This window comes from Notechis scutatus, chromosome 1, assembly GCF_049901735.1.
Source record: "Notechis scutatus isolate UNSWTSFEM ecotype Mainland chromosome 1, rNotScu1.2, whole genome shotgun sequence".
NCBI classification, from domain to species: Eukaryota; Metazoa; Chordata; class Lepidosauria; order Squamata; family Elapidae; genus Notechis; species Notechis scutatus.
This window is the reverse complement of record NC_142009.1, coordinates 261,235,359-261,257,079: the sequence shown is the minus strand read 5'-3', so window position 1 is coordinate 261,257,079 and position 21,721 is coordinate 261,235,359. Positions and strand designations below refer to the sequence as shown.

The 21,721-nt window shown below is 37.0% G+C and overlaps 1 protein-coding gene across 2 annotated transcripts in view; it reads right to left on the bottom strand.

Moving 5' to 3' along the window:
* Positions 1-21,721, bottom strand: part of LDLRAD3 (low density lipoprotein receptor class A domain containing 3) — a 185,819-nt gene that overhangs the window by 1,461 nt on the left and 162,637 nt on the right. For both annotated transcript variants that reach the window (XM_026664683.2, XM_087951250.1), the window contains exon 5: positions 2,030-2,375. In XM_026664683.2, coding sequence (XP_026520468.1) covers positions 2,030-2,375 — 346 coding nt within the window. The remainder of the gene's footprint in view (positions 1-2,029; positions 2,376-21,721) is intronic.

Below are 21,721 nucleotides of genomic sequence, written 5' to 3'. Positions count from 1 at the left end.
TGGAAATCCAGGGGACACACTCTCAGTTTATCCTGTAATACCACTGTCTTCCAGTAACATTACTTGCAGCTTCCAACTGATCAGGGGAGGGTGTTCTATTCCTTGATCCTGGGAAAATGTCCCAGTTCAAATTACTACAATATATTACAATAAAGATGCATATGAAAATGTACACTACTTGAATGGCCAAGTCACAACTGAATGGACTTGATGGGTTGACTTTTGACAAGTAACTTTTGTTCAGAAGCCAGAAACATCCATTCAGCTAGTAGCCAGTACTGCTTGGCCTCGGTATTACTAAACTGCAATTTTTGATGTTACTGGAAGAGAAAAATAATAAGACGGTTAAACTTTAAGAATTTTACTTTATGTTGTGTTGTCCCTGATATACTATTCCAAGGTCAACTATAGCTGTCAGCTCAGGGAAATTGCACATAGGTGATGGTGGAATCCACCAAGACGCAGGCTTTTTAAGATATATTCTAGCATCTCATAAACATGCTATAATTGTTTATAGTTATGTGTTACTGTAGGGTAAGTTGACCTTACTTTGCATTGGAAACAATAAGGAAGTGAACAATTCTGTTTAAAAGTATTATGTCTCCCAAAATATACTTAGAATGGCTTCTTCCCACATGAAAACATAAAATGATTTATGTTTTTTTGCAACAGATGGTGGGATCAAATTGAAGACATATTAGAAGTCAATCAGCATTACACAAGCTGCAGCCACCCATCCCCATTATCACCACTGAAACCAGTAAGAATCTTAGCAGGAAACTAAGAAATTTATGGACTGGCTTCACATGTTAAAAACAGGAAAAAACCCTACAATTTAGTTCCCATAACTGACTGCAGACAATATATTGAATTGGTATTTGTTGTTGGAGGGGACTTCTCATTGATTTTTAAGTGCTACATCTTAAAAGCTTGGGGAGTTAAATTAAATTCTGTATAATGTATATATTCATCACTTAGTAATAAATTATTAGTTGCCATGGTTTCGCATTAACCCCTCCCCCTTTAGGGGGAACAGAGACACTATAAATGGATTTTTAATTTTCCTCAACGGATCCAGATCTTACTCTCAATATATTATCCCCAATATATTGTTATTAAGAAATACAACTGATTGTCTCTTTAGTGGAAATTGTGATCAGTTTGTAAGAATCCTGTGCAAGTGACGCTATTAATACTGAAATGCAATTTGTCCATTTACTCGAAGACAAGCTTTTTAAAAATTAAATTTGCTTTACATTATTTATAGTGATTAAGCAGCTCCCAAACAATTGCATAAATGAATTGCATAAATGCTCACTATATGTCACATTGGAAGATAAAGTTTGGAAATAGGTGTGTATATGTTTTCTCCCTCCAGTTTCAGATAACAATGACAATACTAGCCCAACATTCTATTCTGTATGATTTTTTTAGGGCTCTGTTCCTCACTATCCTGGAAATACAGTACATATCTGCCTACACAAAGCAGCAAATACAAGTGAAAAGTTATCTTTTCGTGGGATGAAAATGGCATCATGTTGGCTCAAAAGCATCTCGAGTAGGGTACAAAAAGGGGCATTAAAAAGAAAATGGCCTCTACACTGATCTTCCGATGAACTAAATTGTAAGTGTGACCAAAAGATGGTTTCCACATTATTTCCATGACATACTCCAAATCTGAAAGAATCATTTCTGAAATCGGAGGATAGATAGATTTCTGTCAGCAGAAATCTTTAAAGTGGATTCCTGTACTGAGGAGAAAATTACGCTCAATGGTGAAGTTCAAACTGCAGCAATTATGACTTGCCTTAATGAGAGTAAATAGTCAGGCAGGAAACTTGGGTATAAATATTGAAGCAGTTTACGAGGGATCAACCCAGTAAAATCAATGCTAATGAAGCAAGGGTGGTGCAGCTGTTAAAGGAAGCTATCATGAAAGAGAAGCATTGGGTATACAAAAAAAAAACAAACCCAGAACAAAGGGTCTAAAGCACAGGAGAAACCCCACCGTTACACTACTGCAATGTACCTTTGATCTAGCACAGCTTCTGAATAAGATGGTGGTGAATCTAAATCTGGAGGTCTATGATATCCCTGGGTAGACATATACTGGATCCCATTGTTAACATTATAAGTGACATTGCACTGATGAGGATGATCAAGGACGACGAGACGAGACAAGAGGACAGGATGCTGCAGTCGATGTACAGGAAGTGTCATGAGGTTGTTGCGTTTTCGCTGATGGTGCAAAATTAGGGCCAGGAGGGCCACCACCAACACAAAAATAGCAGAGCTGCCAATGATTGCATAGGTAACGCTGGGATAGAAGATCAGCTGAGGCTCTGTTGTCACATAATTCTGATTACTGTCAATTTCTGTAAGTGAGAAGAAAAAGAGAACGGTACAATTAATCTCTGTGAAATAAGACATGCTTTTCAATATATCTCTTCTCTGCTAATTTAACACAGTTTGCTAGGCTTTTCATCAAGGTTTGCTTTTGCTTTAGAAAGTGTGGAAAACTGGCTTTTCAAAAACAAAATAAATATCAACTAACTTCAATTTCATATTTCCTCCTGCCTGCTTTGGAAGTTTCTATTTGAAAATGACACTCTTATTGACTATGGAGGAAAAGAAAGCTCAATACAACGATAAGCTCTCTTTCCTTTACCAACTTTTAAGATTTAGCTTTCAGTAAACAGTTGAATTTAGAGAGTCACATCAGTTTCCATAGTCTAAGATTTAGGCAAGAATTCAAATCTCAGGCATCTCATTCCATTGTTGATTTACAGAAATCTCAAGCCCATTTACCTATCACCTGCCTATTGTATAATTTCTGAATCCAGTTGCCTGGAAGTGACTTCACAATGAAATATAGGCAATCAAATGCACAACTGTTCATATTTCTGCATTATGTATTGGTTCTGATTATGCAGTACTAAGCTGTTATTACTTTCCCCAGAAGAAATAACATGCTGCATCGTAAAAACAAAACAAGATCTGAAAACTACATCAAGTTATTAAAAAATTGGCAGGTTGTTATTTTTAGCAAAACCAAGAGGCTGTACAAGAAAATAATTATGAAAGATTAAATTTACTATTTTTTCCACTATAGTGTATTGAGGCAAGAAGTATACCAGGCTACCAATTTCTTTTATTAAGCCCTTTTTAATATGCTGATAAGCAACAGCTTACATGCTATAGATCTTGAAGTTGACAACACATAATAATGAGAAATCTAGACACCCATGATAATGTAACAATTGAAAGTACCATTCTGAGATTTAGCAAACATGTATCCTAACATCGAAATTTATCTTCTTTCTCAGTTTGGACATTACAGCACTACAACACCTTACATATTAAAATGCAAGCTGCCTATTCTATGATACTTATAAAAGAGATCCAAGTCAGAAAGACTATAAATTTTAAACAAATTTATTTATTTATATTTCATAATTTTATCTCTATATTAATTACATCCAAAGACCTTTAGTTTGATAATACTTGGCTTGCCAGCTAAGAAAGAAAAGAAGAGCACAGTTTTACCATATATGAGGACATAATAAACCATAGTTCTAAAATATTATTCCTGAAAAATATATTTCCTCCTATAGACCAAGTTGAAGCCACTGAAGGATACCAACTTCTCTTGATCTCAATATTCTCCTTTGATATGAAATGACTTTGAGTAAAGAACACTTTTGTGTGCAATTCATCTCAGCCACTCCATTGGGCTTACTGCCTATAATCTCAGTAGCACATTACATCTGAAAATGAACACAGGACAGGAGACTTGCAATCATGTTTATAATAAGGACCAGCTTAATTAACAAAGTTTAATTAACTAATAGGAACAGTTTCTACAAAGGCTGAATGTCTATGACTAGGAATAAAGTCTGCAATTACTTAGACCATCACCAATACTATTGATAAAATTACAAAAATAAATAGGAATACTTTTGCATTTTATCTTATAACTTAAAATGTTAAACTGATAAAAAAATTTTTTTTCTTGGAGGCTCATATGATGATCAAGAATGTCAGAATCAGCAGCAGTCAAGATTTGATAAGCAGTATAGGTGATAGACAAGTGTAAGCCAAATTGAATAATAGACTGAATGTAGTAATTATATATACTGAGGCCTATATTCAAATTCTTTCTTGGCCATGCAAAAACACTGGATGACCCTGAGACAGTCCTGACTGCCGCACTGGGTCATTGTGAAAATAAAGGGTGTTGGAGGGGGAGTAGTTATAAATGTAGCTTAAACCTTAAAGCGTGGGATACACACAATATACATTGTAGCAATTTCTTTTTTATGGACGTAATCAAAGAATATATACTGTCCAAATACCCCCAATCTCTACAAAATTAGATTCTCACAAACAAAATTAGAGCTGTGATATGGTGCAGTGGTTAGAATGCAGAATAGCAGGCTAATTTTGCCAACTGCCAGCAGTTCAATTCTCACCAGCTTAAGGCTGACTCAGCCTTCCATCCTTCCGAAGTCGGTATAATGAGGAGGACCATGATTGTTGGGGCAATATGCTGATATTTGTAAATTGCTTTGAGAGGGCTGTAAAGCACTGTGAAGTAGTATATAAGTGTAAATGCTATTGCTATTGCTCACCACTTAAAAAGCCAAAGAAATTCACTCTGTGTTTATTGGCAGTTGGTACTTCCTTTCCTAGGAATAAGGTGTGCACATAGAAAATAAACGCAGTTTCCTTTTTGGCATTCTCTTCTTAAGGAAGAAATAGAGAAGAACTACCTGTGAGTTATTCCTGACTAGCTGCTTGTACTGGATAGTGGCAGTTAGAACACCATAACAGATGGATTTAAAGTAGGGCTATCATATATGGGCTGCAAAAATCTTGATACCCTTTCCTACCATTTAATGGTCATATAGATTTTTGCAATTCAGGTAGCTTTCATTTAAAGATTTACACTATTTTACTTTGATACCAAAAGTAATTTTAGAAAAAAAAAGAAGTTTTAGTTCTGTTCTGGAAATTTTTAGCAAAAAAAATGCTTTTACAGACAAGGCTACAATATTAAGTTTCCTGGTAATACAAGTGAAGCAACCCTCTATGAAGTATGACATGAGGAGATTAAAAAACAGTTTATACAATAGTTAATGTGTGAGCAAGTTGAATTAACTCAAATCATTCCACTCCCCTCTTATTTGTTTTTTAATGGCTTAATACATCGAGACAATACTGAGTATATGTGTGTGTGTGTGTATACAAACACACACACACACACCAAATCCTAACCTGAGTATATAAACCAAATAAGAATAAAAATATGGAAAAGTAGCCTGCATATATATTAAAATTGAACAGAAGGCTGGCAATGGAAAACCTTAAAGGGTAAAACCTAATGTTTATTAACCATGAACACTATATTGGAATTAATGCAGTGGTTTACGACCAACTATATTAAACTTAGATTCTGAAACTGGAAAGACCATTATTTCATAACTCTCAATCTTGTATAGTAGTTCAGCTGTTCCATACTTCATCAGGACTTCATCAAGACATATCACTAGCATGGACACATGCTGTTTTAATGAAGAGAAGTAACTAATACCAAAGAAAAGAAACACTTTAATATCATATTTACATTATAAAAAGATATAAAATATAATGATCCTTAGATGGTTGCAGAAAATGATGAAAATTAAAAAGGCTAAGATTGCTGATTAAAATATGATCCAATACCTGTAAAGTTCAAATCCCCCCCCCTTTGTTGTTTCAGGAAACAATAACATAACAGCACATTCTAGAAGCCAGCAATATCCAGAGAAATGAACCAACAATCCACAGCTTAACGCTCAGCGGTGTAGTAGGCTGAAAATCTTTGTCAGTCAATATAAGAATCTTTAACATGAGTTCTCCTCAATTATTAAGGGACACCAATGAAAACAAATCTGTGGAAGAACAACCAAGAAGACATCACCTGGGGCTCTGTTCTATATTTGAGGCAGAGGATTACACAATTAAAATGTTTAGAAGCAGCCTTACTTCTTACCATATACAATCTTTCCTAGTTATGGACTCTAATTCACAAGAGTGAAGTGAATTGTTGTACAGCTCATTTTGGCAATAGCTTAGCATTGCAGGATGATTGCACATTAACTCATCAAATAAAGGTCCAGAACTTCACCTCTCACCTTCTCTCCTTTTTATTTCTCACATCACTGTATAATTATCTCCAGTGCTTCTCCTGTCCCAGTTTCAGTGCCTCTCCCCAAAATAGGGTGGGTGGGGGAAGAGAATCAGCAACTTGAGACAATAAGCCAAGATCACATTAGCATTAAGCTGCTGTTTTAAAAATAATTCTATGAGCTGTACAAATTTCTGATCCGTTGGCCACATTGCATAAAGTAGTTTAATGTGTTCAAATCAGATAACCTCTTGTTTCTTGTCAGGAACTGTAGCAGGGGTGGGATTAAAAAATCCCAGCAACTGGTTTACTGCCCAGTTGCTGGGTGGGCATGGCCATGGTGGATGTGGCCTACCAGAACTTCCTGTTTCCGGCTTCCAGTGGGCCTCCAAAGCCCAGGGGGTTTTCACCTTCCCAACGGTCTGGAGGCCTCCCCCAGGGCTCTGGGAGAGCAAAAACAGCTTCCCCCATGCTCTGGAGGCCCACCAGAAGTTGGAAACAGGCCCGTTTCATGACTTCTGATTTTTCTGGGAGGGCTGTTTTTTGTCCTCCCAAGGATCCGGAGGAGCAGCCGCACACAGCATGTAGTCATCTTAACTCTCCAAAGTTGTACTTCAAAAGAAGTCCATTCTGGCTTTTATGCTGCAGCATCCATAGGAGGGTCATGATAAGATCAAAATGACAATATAGAATCATGAGGTCATCATGCAAATGACACAAATATCTAATTGCATTGTAATAGCTGACACAAGTATTTAAGCCATCTATTTGAGTATGTAAGCCAACGTAATGACACACTTGTCATTTGCTGCCACAACAGCCATGATTTGTACATCGGTGCCTAGATGTTGGCATTAGTCTACAACCTGCAAGAATACTTCTTTAATCCAGAAAGTGCCATGATTAATTGAGAATTATAATTAGTTTTCTCAGGTCCATATAATTCTCTACTGAGATGCACAGATGGCTGTAAAAGCTTTACAAATGACATAGTTATTATCTGGAGAATACCAATATGCAAATTCATCAGTGTGCAAGAGCTTTCTTGCTGTCACTCTGGAAAGAGTTAGGTCTTAAAAATGTACACAAGAACTATCAACATTTGTCTAACATGCAAAACTAATGCAAAACTAATGCTGTGCAACAAATAACAAGAGTGAAAAAACTTCTGTGCAAGAAATTAAATTATTTCATCCATATATCCTACAGCAAGGAAGTCTGGCAGAGTTCATGAGAATATTGGAAGAATCAGCAGGCACTAGAAGGTTTAATTATTTTCTTTCTACTGAATATGCCCCCATTCCACCCCTTATCCATTCAGCAAATGCATCCTGTAGATACATATTTGACAAAATGGCAATAGGTCTATACCTGGCCTAGAAATCTTCTGTCCTGAAAGAAAATTACTTCATGTCCCATGGATATTTTGAGTGCTGGTATTAACCAGAAAAAGCAGTTTAAACAATAGAAAGATACTCTATTAGTACAGGCACTACTCGCTTACAGTGGAGGAAAGGCAGAAAGCTAATAAGATTCAGTTACCGTCCACTGGTTTAATAAGTGTGTGAGTCAAGATGCACTTGGAAAAAAATATGGTAGTTTAAGTGCAAATTAGATGTACAGTGTAAAGTGTATTTTAATCAACTCTAAAATGTAGCATAATCACAGAAAATTGCCTCTCTTTTACATACTAGTCTGAAAAAATATGCTAGTACAACATCTAGCACCTCATATAAATAGCTTTAATGATAATCATTCTTATAAAAAAACTGCTCAAAGGAAAAGATACTGTCTTTTTCTTGGAAAAGAAAAATATGCTTTTCCTTTTCCTGATAGTTTCCTTATCTTAAAAGATAGTGTCTGAAATATTACAGGTTTCTTTGACCAAGGTTAAAAACTCAGACTAGGAAGTAAAACAAAATAAGAATTGGTAACAAAAATAACTGCCCCCCTCCCCCCACCGCCATGGGCAGAATTGCTGGGAGAAGTCATATAGAAGTTTGGACAAAGGTGTCGTACTGTGCACTTTATAGTGTACCTCTTCCTTCATTGTAGTAGGCCAAAAAAGTTACAAAATTTAAAAAGGTATGGACTCATCAAAGTAAAGATTATGTAATATAATCCAGATAAGATATAGGTACTATTTTTTTTAAAAAAAAACACCTTTCATGGAGTGTTCCCTCGTTGTGATTAAGAGGTCTGAGCATCCCAATAATACTATAAGCTACACTACTGGGAGTGTCCACTGCCAGAAGTGTCACCCATGATGGGCAGGTTGAAAGGGATCAATCTAGATACATTGCACTGAAGAATGAAATGTAAAGCAAATCAAAATGACATTTACAACCAGGCTGATATCCATGATAACAATAAATGAGTCCCTAAAGACAGACGGTATCCAATAAAATACTGGGAAAAAGCAGAGGGTAACTATGAGTAGCTTTGATGCTTCTGATCTGGACAGATCAAAGCCAAACTATCCAGCTATTGATGCCTCAGAAAACACAGAAGTTTGATGTTGGAAAGATATTAGTCTGTGAAATGTCAAAACCATCAATCAAGACAAATCTGATCTAACCATAACAGAAATATATTAAAAAAAGAAAACTAATATTCCAGAAATCAGTGAACTGAAATGGACTTGAATTGATTGTTTCATATCAGAGAAACATCAGATTTGTTTTGGAGAATGTGGAGAATCATGTTCTGTGGACAAGAAAATCATAGGAAAACTGAAATAGCTATCATGAGTTTGTGTAATCAGTGACAATATTCAATACATAAACATTAAATAAACGTATCAAAGTCAATGCTTGGATATACTCCCCCTCCTCCTCTAATGATAGAATGATTTTCATTTGCAGCCAAGGCAAGCCAACAGCCGCTCTAATCACCTTCAACCACAAGATGGGTGACGTATAAATTTAATAAGTAAAATGAATAAATAAATAAACAAATAAATGTATTAGAGTAATTTAACCATATATGCAGAGAAAGTGAAAGCTGAAGTTCTAAAGCAATTTGAACACCTTGTTGAAACAGTACAGATATCATTAAGAATATAAAAAACAGACGATAAAATACAGCTGTCTGCAGATATGCTGAATATATATGCTGATATGCAGATATGCTGGAAAAAAACAAAAACAAAGGTCAGGACAAATTGAAGATTATTTACCAAACTATAAAGACATTTTTCAGAGTTTTCTTACAGAGAAGAGCAAGATTTATATTTATAACTGAGTATAATCAAAAAGAGCAAGACATTTATTTAAGAAAACTTATACTAAATCAAAGAAACTTGATTGTGGGCACCTTAAAAGTAAGCAAAGTAAGACAAAGTAAGCAAAATCTACTAGACAAAAGAGTCTAGTAGAAGTATTGAAGCATAAGAAGCATTGGTGAGAGCATATAAAAACTATAAGAATAGATTCCTAAATCAAGTATGAATATGAAGATATAATCACTGAACTAGGGCTAGACATTTTGGAAGTTAAATGGACCCTAAAATACTGCTAACAATATAGCTGCAGAAGTTAATAAAATACCACCCAGACTATTTAAAATTTTGAGGAAGTATGCATTTAAAGTATTATTTGCTGTCTTTAAGAAAGTATGGAAAAAACAATAATGGCCAAAGAACCAGAAAAGAGCAATTGTTATTCTGATACCAAAAAGGGCAGTTCTTGCATTTGAACTATTGAGCAAATGTGCAATCTAGTAAGAAAAAGTTCAACAGATTACCATCAACTTTAAAATCCTTGGAATGACAATCACCAGATTTACAAGCTGGATTCAAGAGAGGCAAAGGGTCCAAAGTCACATTACTACTGGTAGTAGCTGATGGATTAACACAAGAAAAGACACAAGAGGCACCTTGAAAATCTATATGCTTTATTGATTATACTAAAGATTTTTTTTACCATAATAAATTGTGGATAGCCTTTAAAAAACCTGGAAGTACTAGTCTACCTCATTAATAACAATTAGAATGGAACACAGAACAACTCCATAGTTCAAAACAGCAAATTATGTGCCAAAGTTGTATACTATCACCTAGTTTATTTAATTTATATGAAAACTATATCATGATAAATGAGAAGGAATAGAAACTGGTATTTAAACTGCTAGAAGTAGCATCAACAACCTCAGATGTACTATGATGTATGACTTTGTAAGTCATATATGATATGACTTTGTAAGTATGTAACATATAAGAAATTTCTTAATTGTAAAAGTGGGAGGGTAACAAAAGAGAGGTTGACAGAAGACTAAGTGGCTACAGACTATCCCTGATTACATCAACAGGAACTTACAAAGAACCACTTGCTGACAAGCAAACCAAATGAAATGATACCAGAACTGGAAGTGACTGAAGTACAGCAACTATGAGATAAATCTGCAGATGAGAACAGAGCGTGCAGCTAAGTTTGAATGAAACTTCACTCCTTTTAAAGACCATTTTCACAGTTTGAATATTCTCATCTCTCTTTCATCAACAGAAAGGCAGATGACATTGCTTAAACTTAAAGACTCTTATTTCCCCAGAGCGCCCCATGTCATATGAAAGAGATGGGGCTTAGGGAACTGCCACTATTGCTTACTGAGTTAGATAACATCTTTTTTCTGGCAATTAGCATAAGGTTAGAGAAAATTTCTTATGTGCATTGTACAATCCATTGCAATCAATCTGTTGTTGAAACCAAAGCAAACACATAATAATTGAGAAAGAACTGTTCAGTATCCTCAGCTCAGATGAAACTATGGCACCTGATACAAAGTCAGAAATATTTAGGCAACTGGAGAATATTGTATCTCTTATAAACATTCCTGAAAATAGTCCCAAAGATGCTTTTCAAAAGGCAACTGGTCTTTGTTTTTCCTTGAAGACATTTCACTTAGTTACAAAGACAGATAAATAAACTCAAACAAATAATACTATGCCAATTAATTTATTTTTTCCTTAAATTATTTTAAAATCAAGACAGGTTTGGGTAAAAACAGGCATAGTATGACTGTCCAGTTCCAACAATGGAAAACTGGCAAGAAACCATTCTAAGAAATATCTTGCCCATTTTACTGAGTCACTGATTAACAGGAAAGTTTAACAGAACAGTATGCACTTTAAAATGAATTTAACCAAAACCTAATTTAAGCTGCCTCCATCTGTCTAGTATAAAGCTCCTATTATTATTGCAAACGAATCACTGGATTAGTCAGGTAATACCAATTGCTGTCCTGCCTGCTTATGAATCTCAGATGTACAGGTGAAACTCGAAAAACCCCAAATCCACAATCTCAGAAAATTAGACTATTGTGAAAAGGTTCAATATTCTAGGCTCAAAGTGTCCCACTCTAATCAGCTAATTAAGCCATAACACCTGCAAAGGGTTCCTGAGCCTTTAAATGGTCTCTCAGTCTGGTTCAGTAGGAATCACAATCATGGGAAAGACTGCTGACCTGACAAGTTGTGCAGAAAACCATCATTGACACCGTCCATAAGGAGGGAAAGCCTCAAAAGGTAATTGCAAAAGAAGTTGGAAGTTCCCAAAGTGCTGTATCAAAGCACATTAATAGAAAGTTATGTGGAAGAAAAAAGTGTGGAAGAAAAAGCAGGGATGACCGCAGTCTGGAGGATTGTCAGGAAAGGCCATTCAAAAGTGTTGGGGACTTTCACAAGGAGTGGACTGCGGCTGGAGTCAGTGCATCAAGAGCCACCACACACAGATGGATCCTAGACATGGGCTTCAAATGTGGTATTCCTCTTGTCAAGCTGCTTCTGAACAACAAACAAAGTCAGAAGCATCTTACTGGGCTAAAGAAAAACAGACCTGGTCTGTTGCTCAGTGGTTCAAAGTCCTCTTTTCTGATGAGAGCAACTTTTGCATCTCATTTGGAAACTAAGGTCCCAGAGTCTGGAGGAAGAATGGATAGGCACACACTGCAAGATGCATGAAGTTTCCACAGTCTGTGTTGATTTGGGGAGCCATGTCATCTGCGGGTGTTGGTCCACTGTGCTTCATTAACTCCAGGGTCAACCCAGCCATCTACCAGGAGAGTTTGGAGCACTTCATGCTTCCTTCTGCAGACGAGCTTTATGGTGATGCTGACTTCATTTTCCAGCAGGACTTGGCACCTGCCCACACTGGCAAAAGTACCAAAACCTGGTTCAATGACCATGGGATTACTGTGCTTGATTGGCCAGCAAACTTGCCTGACCTGAACCCCATAGAGAATCTATGGGGCATTGCCAAGAGAAAGATGAGAGACATGAGACCGAACAATGCAGAAGAGCTGAAGGCCACTATTGAAGCATCCTGGTCTTCCATATCACCTCAGCAGTGCCATAGGCTGATAGCTTCCATGCCACGCCATATTGAGGCAGTAATTGCTGCAAAAGGGGCCCAAACCATGTACTGAGTATGTCTGCATGCTTATACTTTTCAGAGGTCCGATATTGTTCTCTGTACAATTCTTGTTTTATTGATTGCATGTAATATTCTAATTTTCTGAGATTGTGGATTTGGGGTTTTCATGAGCTGTAAGCCATAATCATCACAATTATGACAAATCATGGCTTGAACTATCTTGCTTTGCATGTCATGAGTCTATCTCATATATTAGTTTCACCTTTTAAGTTGCATTACTGAAATAAATGAACTTTTGCACGATATTCTAATTTTTCGAGTTTCACCTGTATTAGAAATTATCAAACTGAAGGAAAAATAATAATTCCTTTTGATATTATGGAAATTGGCATTATTGTTCCAGGCAAGACTTGTAAGACAATGGGATAATTCAGAGTTCTAGGTAGTACCAATGTCCTTAACTATTGAAAGCCATCTCTGTTTCTATTGGCAAATCAATTAATTGAAACCTGCCAATAGTAGCCTACCTAACAAACTTTGACTTGTCAGTCTGGTTTAGAATGGTTTCATTTATTTGTTATTTCTTGGCACATACTTGACAATGGTTGCTGCTGGAAAGATTAGCAGCAAAGTCATTCAAGCTCCTCTGTTTTGGCATACCCAAATAAGTAATGCAAACTGTACTTGCTGCTAATATCAGTGTGAATTTTTATGAAAGTCTATAGCAGCAGAGCAAAAATGCCATTAACTTTTCACTCTGTATACTGAAGTATGATTAATTATGCACTAATAGCAAAGACCCCTTTCTCTAATATATTATCATCTTGCTATTTCAATATACAAATAAAATAGTATAAATATTACCAACAGTTTAATGTACAGCATCATTAGCCGTTAAGAGGATTCTGTTACAAATCAGCCTCAAAATAGCTTCTGTTTTAAACAGTAAAGAAAGTATTTTTACAAGCTTAACTCAATGCCAACTTCATTAGATTTCTTAATTTGCAATTCCATAAATTTTAAAACTTTACAAGTAAATCATAGGTGCATAAAAATACTTGCCTTTGGAAATAATATGTAAAGATAACTTGGAATTACTTTATAGATGGCATCATTGAAGCATCTCTGGCAGTAAATCAAGATATTACAATACCTGGGACTCTATCCAAGTTCTGTATTCCCCATTTGACATACACGCTGCATGAAAATGCAGTCTCACTTTAGTGAGTTTTTAGGGAATAAATTAAGCAAAAGATTATTTTAATTACAGAATGGAAAAAAATGGCTTCGCTTGGCAGGAAGCTTATTTTTATTCTTCATTGCTAACTTGATTGAAAACTTGATTGAAGTGAATATATTCAAGATTGTCCCCTTGCAGGGAAATGATTTCTTTTCTTTTTTGCCATAAAATTTACTTGACATCTTGAAGGCAATGTGTTGAGTCAGGTGGATCTTTGATTCACATAAACAGTCTATTTTGTGTGGGAGATTTTAAGGAAAATAATTCACACACATGCAACAGACCAGTATAATCTATGGCTTTTGCAAGCTGAATTCAGAGGTCGGGTTCTCACATTTAATAGGTTTTTACTTGTAGGTTGGATTTAGGTTGTAGGTTGATATAGGTTGGATTTAAGCAACACACTAAGCCATTACCCATGTTTAAACACAGTGACTGATTCATACAACAATCTAATCTGCCAATTCTCAAGCCCTAAGATTCCTGGGAGATGGTTCACAAGCAATTTGTGGGTGTCACATACTTTTTAAAAAAACAAAACAGATTTGAGGAGATAAAAAAAATTACATATTCATTTGTTGAGCAAACCAAACTCCAATAAAACTATTTTTTTTTGGAAACAAATAAAATAGGTGGGTCTGTGTATTGCACAGATCTTTTTATGTCTTTGGGAATAATTATTCCAAGTAAATATCTCTGTTACTAAATATTTGTCATATAATGTGTGTGCCCCATGGACCAACTGACAAGGAGAGATTTAACCTGGAAATAAGGAGAAACTTTCTGACAGTGAGAATAATCAACCAATGGAACAATTTGCCCTTGGAAGTTGTGGGAGCATCATCACTTGAGACTTTCAAGAAGAGATTGGACTGCCATTTGTCAGAAATGATGTAGGGTCTCCCGCTTGGGTGGGGGGGTTGGACTAGATGACCTAAAAGGTCCCTTCCAACTCTGATTATCTGTTATTTATTATATAAATTACATTAAATGTTTGAAATGATTGCCATTTTCTTTTAAACTTCCTTACTTTTTTGATGCAAGGCCTTCAAACATTCCTCAGTATAAGGTAAAATTTTCTTCAAAATTCTAATGTGATGATCTCATATTGGGCCTGACTTCTGATATAGTTAGTATTTTATGTAGAATATCTATGTTAATTCCACTGGATGCTTTAGAAAAATCAACATGTTTACACTGTAGTCACACTGAGGTTGTCATATGAAAACAGAGGCTTTGATTTACCAGACTTCAAATTGTGCCTTAGGGCATATGTATTAAATTCTGTATCTATTTCGGAATGAAATTGAGATTGAATATGTACCATTCTGGGCACAAGAAGTGTTATTACTTGGAACCTTTGAAATCCTGGCAAATGGCTATAATTATAGTCAACATTTAACTGTAACTCCAGCATTAAAGACTTTATGGACTATTTGAATGTTACTGAGAAAAAGGTTAAAGTTGAATTCGTGTCCTCTTAAGAAATTGACTCTCTGGAATAATCCTCATTTAAACATTGTGGATTAAAATTTTTTGTGTGTGTGGCGGGAAGACCTGGGCTGAAAGTGGGGTTATCACCTTAGATCCATGGGGGCAAACCTATGGCATGTGTGTGGGCACATGCACTGATGCCCCAGCTCGACTCTGCTGTGCATGCGTGCATGCCTCCCGCTGGCCAACTGGCCTTCAGGTCTCTGCTGCACATGTGCAGGGGGCGGGATGCATACAGGGGGGCACATAGCATGTAAAAAGGACATGCATGTACAGGGGGTGCGCACACAAATGTGGTGCATGCATTGCATTTTGGGTATGTGTGCACGTTGGGCACTTTGTGCCCTATATGATTAGTTAACAAATCATTTATTGCTAATTAGACTACAAGTCTTTTGAAGCAATATAACCTACCTAAAACTGCTGAATGGCAACATATTCAATCAAAGCGATTGTTATATTCCCAATTTGGATCTAATGCATTGGCAGCCTCAGAAATTATCATGTTTCTGTGCATATTATAGTTGGTTTTTTTTTTTTCAAAGATAAAAGCAACAATTCAATTTTATTAATAAATGAAGATTCTTATAAAAATACACAGTGATGATTTATAGCAGAAATGAATGAAGGAAATTTGTGATAATGAATATTTCTGATAATCTACAAGGTGCTTTCCCATCAACTCAGAGAAACTAAAGACTCTATATAGTGTTGTTTATACTCTATCCCTCTGACATACTGACTCTGAAATAATATATCCTTTCCATTTTATTTAAGCAACTGGACTTACAGAACAATTACACACTTTGTCTCCTAGAAATTATAGAGCAGTGATGGTTAACCTTTTTGGCACTGAATGCCCAAAGCACGCACACACGAATGCACATGCGCGTGCCCCAATCCCCAAAATGCAATGCAAGCACCCCCTGTGCATGTGCCCCACCCCCAGCCCCCATTTTGGCTTCCAGGTTGTTGCAGGAGGCTTTTCAGGCCCCAAAAGGGGCATGGGGGGCTCGCAATCTCCATGCTTTTTCTCCCTCCTGCCCCCCACATGCATAGGCTTTCTCTTCTGTTCTATCTTCCCCAATCTCGGCAGTTTCTCCCTCCGTTCCCAGGCTTTCTCCTCTGTTCCTGCCATGGAGAGGTTCCTGCGGAGGGTGGGATCTGTGGAGATCGGGGAAGGTACGGGCGGCAGGAATGCCCAGAGGAAGGGAAATAAATAATAAAGAAATAAAGAAATAAAGAATATTTCCCCAGTTTTACAATTGTTCACTCTTGTTCAGTTGAGTCTAGGTAATAGCTTGAACCATAAAAAATTCTGTAACCCAACTTTTTCAATATTCTGAAGAGTTTTTCCTCCTCATTTATGCAAAGTAAATGTCACTGATTTAATAGAGAATGCTTCCAGAAGCATAACCCCTATACCTATTAACTGAAAGCTCACTGATGCCTTAGAAAAGACAGCTCCAGGCAATCAAAATAATGATTTGATTTGCAATGACAATGAAAATTTATCAAAGGAAAGTTGTATCTTTGTATTATAAAATTAAGAGGAGGCGGAGGTACAAGAAGAAGAGAAGGAGGAGGAGACCATATTTTTAAATAAAGGTGAAGCTTTTTTTAAATGTTGAATGATTGCAGAATCTGATCTACTGTCTGAGATGGAATGAGGTAAAAATGGACACTACTTGCTATTTATTGATTAGCTAGATATTTCTGGACAGCACAGGGTTGGAACAATATAGGGTTGGAACAACACAGTTTTCTCAGGGATATTATTCCAGTAGACAGATAAAGTTTATTATTAAGCATCACTGAAGATCTCAACACACCTCCAGTTAACATCCAGCCATCAAAACACTAAAGGAGAAAAAAATGTGAAACTGGACCTAACACAGGTAGTCCTCGATTTGTGACAATGATTGAGCCCAAAGGCTCTGTTGCTAAGGGAGACAGTTGTTAAGTGAATTTTGCCACATTTTGCAATCTTCCTTGCCACCGTTGTTAAGTGAATCACTGCAGTTGTTAAGTTATTGACACAGTTGTTAAATCAATCTGGCTTCTCCATTGACTTTGCTTGTCAGAAGGTCGCCAAAGGGGATCACATGACCCCAGGAAACTGTAACCATAAAAAAAAATAGAGTAGTTGCCAAGCATCTCAATTTTGATCATGTAAGGACTTTTTCAATGCCATTTTAACTTCAAACGGTCACTAAATGAACTGTTGTAAGTCAAAGGCTACCTGTAAAAAGGAAAACACAGATTTTATGTGACAAAGTGATAGTGAGGACGGGTTGTTCGCTAGGAGACCCAGTTAGTTTGAAAAGGAAAATGCCCCAAAACCAGGTATTGTTTTCCAGGGTTTCCGACCAACCTGGACAGAAACAGTCTTTCCGTTCTTCCCAATGCAGTGATCCCTTTCTTTACTTCATCTCCATCCTGGTGTTTTGTTTTGTTTTTTTCCTTGCTCTTTATTTGCTGATTCTGCTCAAAGGAAGGAAGGCAATGTTTGAGCTGTCTATTTGAATAGAGAGGGTCGTTGGTGTATGAAAATAAAATGTCACGAAGTTAAGTGCAAATTCTAATTACTATACAGAGAAACACTTGCCATTTTGACACATTATAGGAAGATCAGGTTATTTTCTAAATGGAATATCTTATTTTATAGGCAATTCATCTGAAATCATACTTAGTAATTCAGTTAATAGTTTTTGTCCTGACTGCTTTTTTTGGGGGGGGGGGGGAGGGGAAGGATAGTTTTTATCAGGTACACAGGCCCACCTATATGCTGTCAAGGCAAGTAAACTCAGCAAACAGGAATCATTTGGAATTCTGGAAGGATCATTATTGCTAGAACAGTAATGTAGTAAAATCTTTAAAGCAGAAATATTTCTCCTTGACTGGACTCAGGAGCCTTTCCTTTAACAGCCCTCCTGTAATAGTCGTGCTGACATACTCCCTTTTCTGCGTTAGACATTCCAGCATATACATACTGTATACAGTCAGTAGTGGTATGCAACCGGTTTGTCCCGGTTCTGGCGAACCAGTAGCAGTGATGAGCAGCGGAGACCGAACCGGTTCTCTCCACTGCTCTGCTGTTGGGACCACCTGTCCTCCCAGGCTCCCATACTCACTTTTATCTGCTGAATTTGAAGCGCAGCTGCTTTGCGCGGCACAGAATAGTGCTGAGCGGCAGCTGCTGAAGTGACCGGAATCGTGCAGGCTTGCAGGAGGCGAGTTAGAATGCAAAGTGTGTGCACATGCGCAAAGCACACCCACCAAGCCATGCCCACCGAACTGGTGGCAAAAATATTTGAATCCCACCACTGATATAGATATACTTTCTGTGTGTGTGCGCTCGCATGTAAGGGGAAAGTATATCTTCATGACTCGGTTCAGATAAGAGTTGGCACTTCTAGGTTAACAATAAATGGATGCCAAGCATTGGCTTGGAGTTTTCAAATGTTCCTAATTTTATATTTTGATCTATGCTTCTTTTTTGAAAGAAAATTATATTAAATTTAGGGCTATATTCCTTTTGGGTAAATATGTTTTAGGATATTTATGCCAATATAAGAATTATAATAAATTCAGTTGAGTCCAAAAGTATCTCCAAGCGATTTGGATTTGAGAAACTTAATTACTTATATCAGTTCAATTTAGCTCACTAGTACTGTATTGACGACATAATTCACTAAGACTTCAGATAAAATTTCCAAAAGTATTTAAGTGTGCCCATGCAACACACATATACTCTAAATCTTCTCGCTTTGGACAAATGCATAATCAAAGCAATGCATATTTCTTTCTATATTATCAAATAAATATGTTTGCCACTCTTGATACTTATATACTAACAGTCAATGTATATTGTATATACTAGGAATGTTAGATAAGCTATTTAATTTTGAAAGAATTCCTGTAAAGAAACCAGGTAGTGCAGTGTAGGAACAGAGAAGGGCTCAGGAAATGATTTATAGCTCTAGGGAGCTCTTTTGTAGAAAATGGAAGATGAAAAGTTATTTTCAAATCTTGGCACAGAATTTATTTTCCTGAAAATTTCACAATAATTTTAACAATATTAGAAAAACAAAACAAAAACCAGCCTTCAAAACTAAGCCAGCTAAAAGTTTAATTAAACACAATTGCCTGCTGTGCTTTCCTTTCCAAGCTAGCTCATGCATATTCATCACTATGATTACAGCAGTAAAATAAATAAATAAAACATCACAACTAATTATGCCAAACTCTTTTATTTTTTATACATGCTTGGAATATTTGTTTACATAATTAATATTGAAATTAATTGCAAGTTGGCTGATTTTTGCAATTTGTCCTTCCACGTTTATTTAAAGTTTGGGGGTTTCACAAGGGTTTATCCCAGAAAAACACTGAACACTAAAATATGTTCTAATTATAATGATGCAATTCATGCTACAGTTGTTCCAAACTTCAGCTCTTGGATGAGTGTTTGCCACACTAATATATTATACATAACCCATAATGTCCCAAAGGTGCCTTTTTCAAGAGGCAACTGGACTTTCTGTTTTTTCTTTGAAGACATTTCATTTCTCATCCAAGAAGCTTCTTCAGCTCTGACAGGCTGGAATAGAATCAGAGCTGAAGAAGCTTCTAGGACAGTGGTTCCCAAAGTGGGCGGTACCACCCCCTGGGGGGCGGTGGGATGCCTTAGGGGGGCGCTAAGAGGCAAGGTGGCTGGCAGGAGGGTGCTAAGAGGTGGGCCCCTTGCAGGGCACAATTCAGAGGTGAGAAAAAATCCCGCCGCTGCTGCCGCGTTCAAGGCAAGGCTCTGCAGGATCACCCCATTGACTTGCATGCTCCAGTGCAAGGGGCTCAATGGGGTGACCCTGCGGGGCCTTGCCCCGAACGCAGCTTTGAGAAAGGAGAGCAAACCAGAGTGGCTTTGTTCTCTTTTTCAAACATCCCACTGTTGCTGCGTTCGAGCGGCGGTGGGATGTTTGAAAAGGAGAGCAAAGCCACTATGGTTTGCTCTCCTTTCTCAAAGCTGTGTTCGGGCGAGGCCCCACAGGATCACTCCATTGACTTGCACACTCCAGTGCAAGGGGCTCAATGGGGTGATCCTGCGGGGCCACACCCTGAACACAGGGGCGGTAGGATGTTTGAAAAGGAGAGCAAAGCCGCTTTGGTTTGCTCTCCTTTCCCAATGCTGTGTTCGGGGTGAGGCCCCGCAGGATCACCCCATTGAGCCCCTTGCACTGGAGGCACCTGCCCAAGCAAGTCTGAACGGAGTGGTTTCACGAAGTCAATGGGGTGAGCCTGAGAGAGGGAAAGAGAGAGGAAAGAGAGAAGGAAGAAGAGAAAGAGAAAAGGGACACAAAGAAAATGGGACAGACAAAGAAAGAGGGGGGGAATGGAAGGAAGGGACAGAAAGTAACACCAAGGGGGCGGTGGACTGAAAAAGTTTGGGAACCACTGTTCCAGAATGAGAAGCGAAATGTCTTCAAAGAAAAACCAGAAAGTCAAGTTGCCTCTTGAAAAAAGCACCTTTGGGGTAACCATGACCGAGATGACTGAGAATCTCCATAGACATAACCCATGACGTTCCATTCCACTTACAGTGAGACCCTTTTTTAAAAAAATGACAGAATTGTACTGAGTTACTCAAACTGGGATCCTTGGACTTAATCCTTTCTGATAATAGCTGAGAATTCAGAAGTGTCTGGAAGTCATTAGACTGAAAAGACTGACTTATTTGGACCTTGAAATACACTATTAAAAAAAAGAGCTTCAAATGAATCATCAAGGAAGTTAATCAATTTTTAAGATACAAGGAGACTATTAGAGTTGGCAGAGTTTTAAAATACATGTACAATTTATCTACAATTCATTCAACTCCAAAGTCTGCATATTCCATCATTAGCAATGAAATGTAATTTTTTACCTATTTTGCATATTTCAGTCACAACATTTAATACCAGTAGTGACCTAAGCATGCAAGCTACATCAGCAAATCTGCAGTAACATATATTACCCTAGTTAGAAAAAAGAAAACTCCAATACCAGTAGAATCCCTGAGTCATTTAATTTACAGTTACCTTTATGTCCCATTATTAAAGTAGCTGACTGTGATGACATGGAAAAATGTGATGCAAGGCAAAAACCAATTCTTCATCTTTAATAAAGATGCAGTGCATATAGATTTACATATTCAATGTAAATAGATGCATTAGCAAAATGACTTGTTAACTATTACGCATAATATAACAGGAGGTAAATTTTGTAAAAAAATGAAATTTACAAAATTCTTATCTGGCTATTGATTGATAGATTCAGTTCAGAAAGCCATTTTAGTTGTTCTTCCAACCAACAGTTCTATCTGCTGCCATCACATTCTGTCAGCTTCTACACACCACTGTTTATGTTGGAGATGAAGTCTGAAATAAAGACTCTCCTCTAGTTATCTCAACA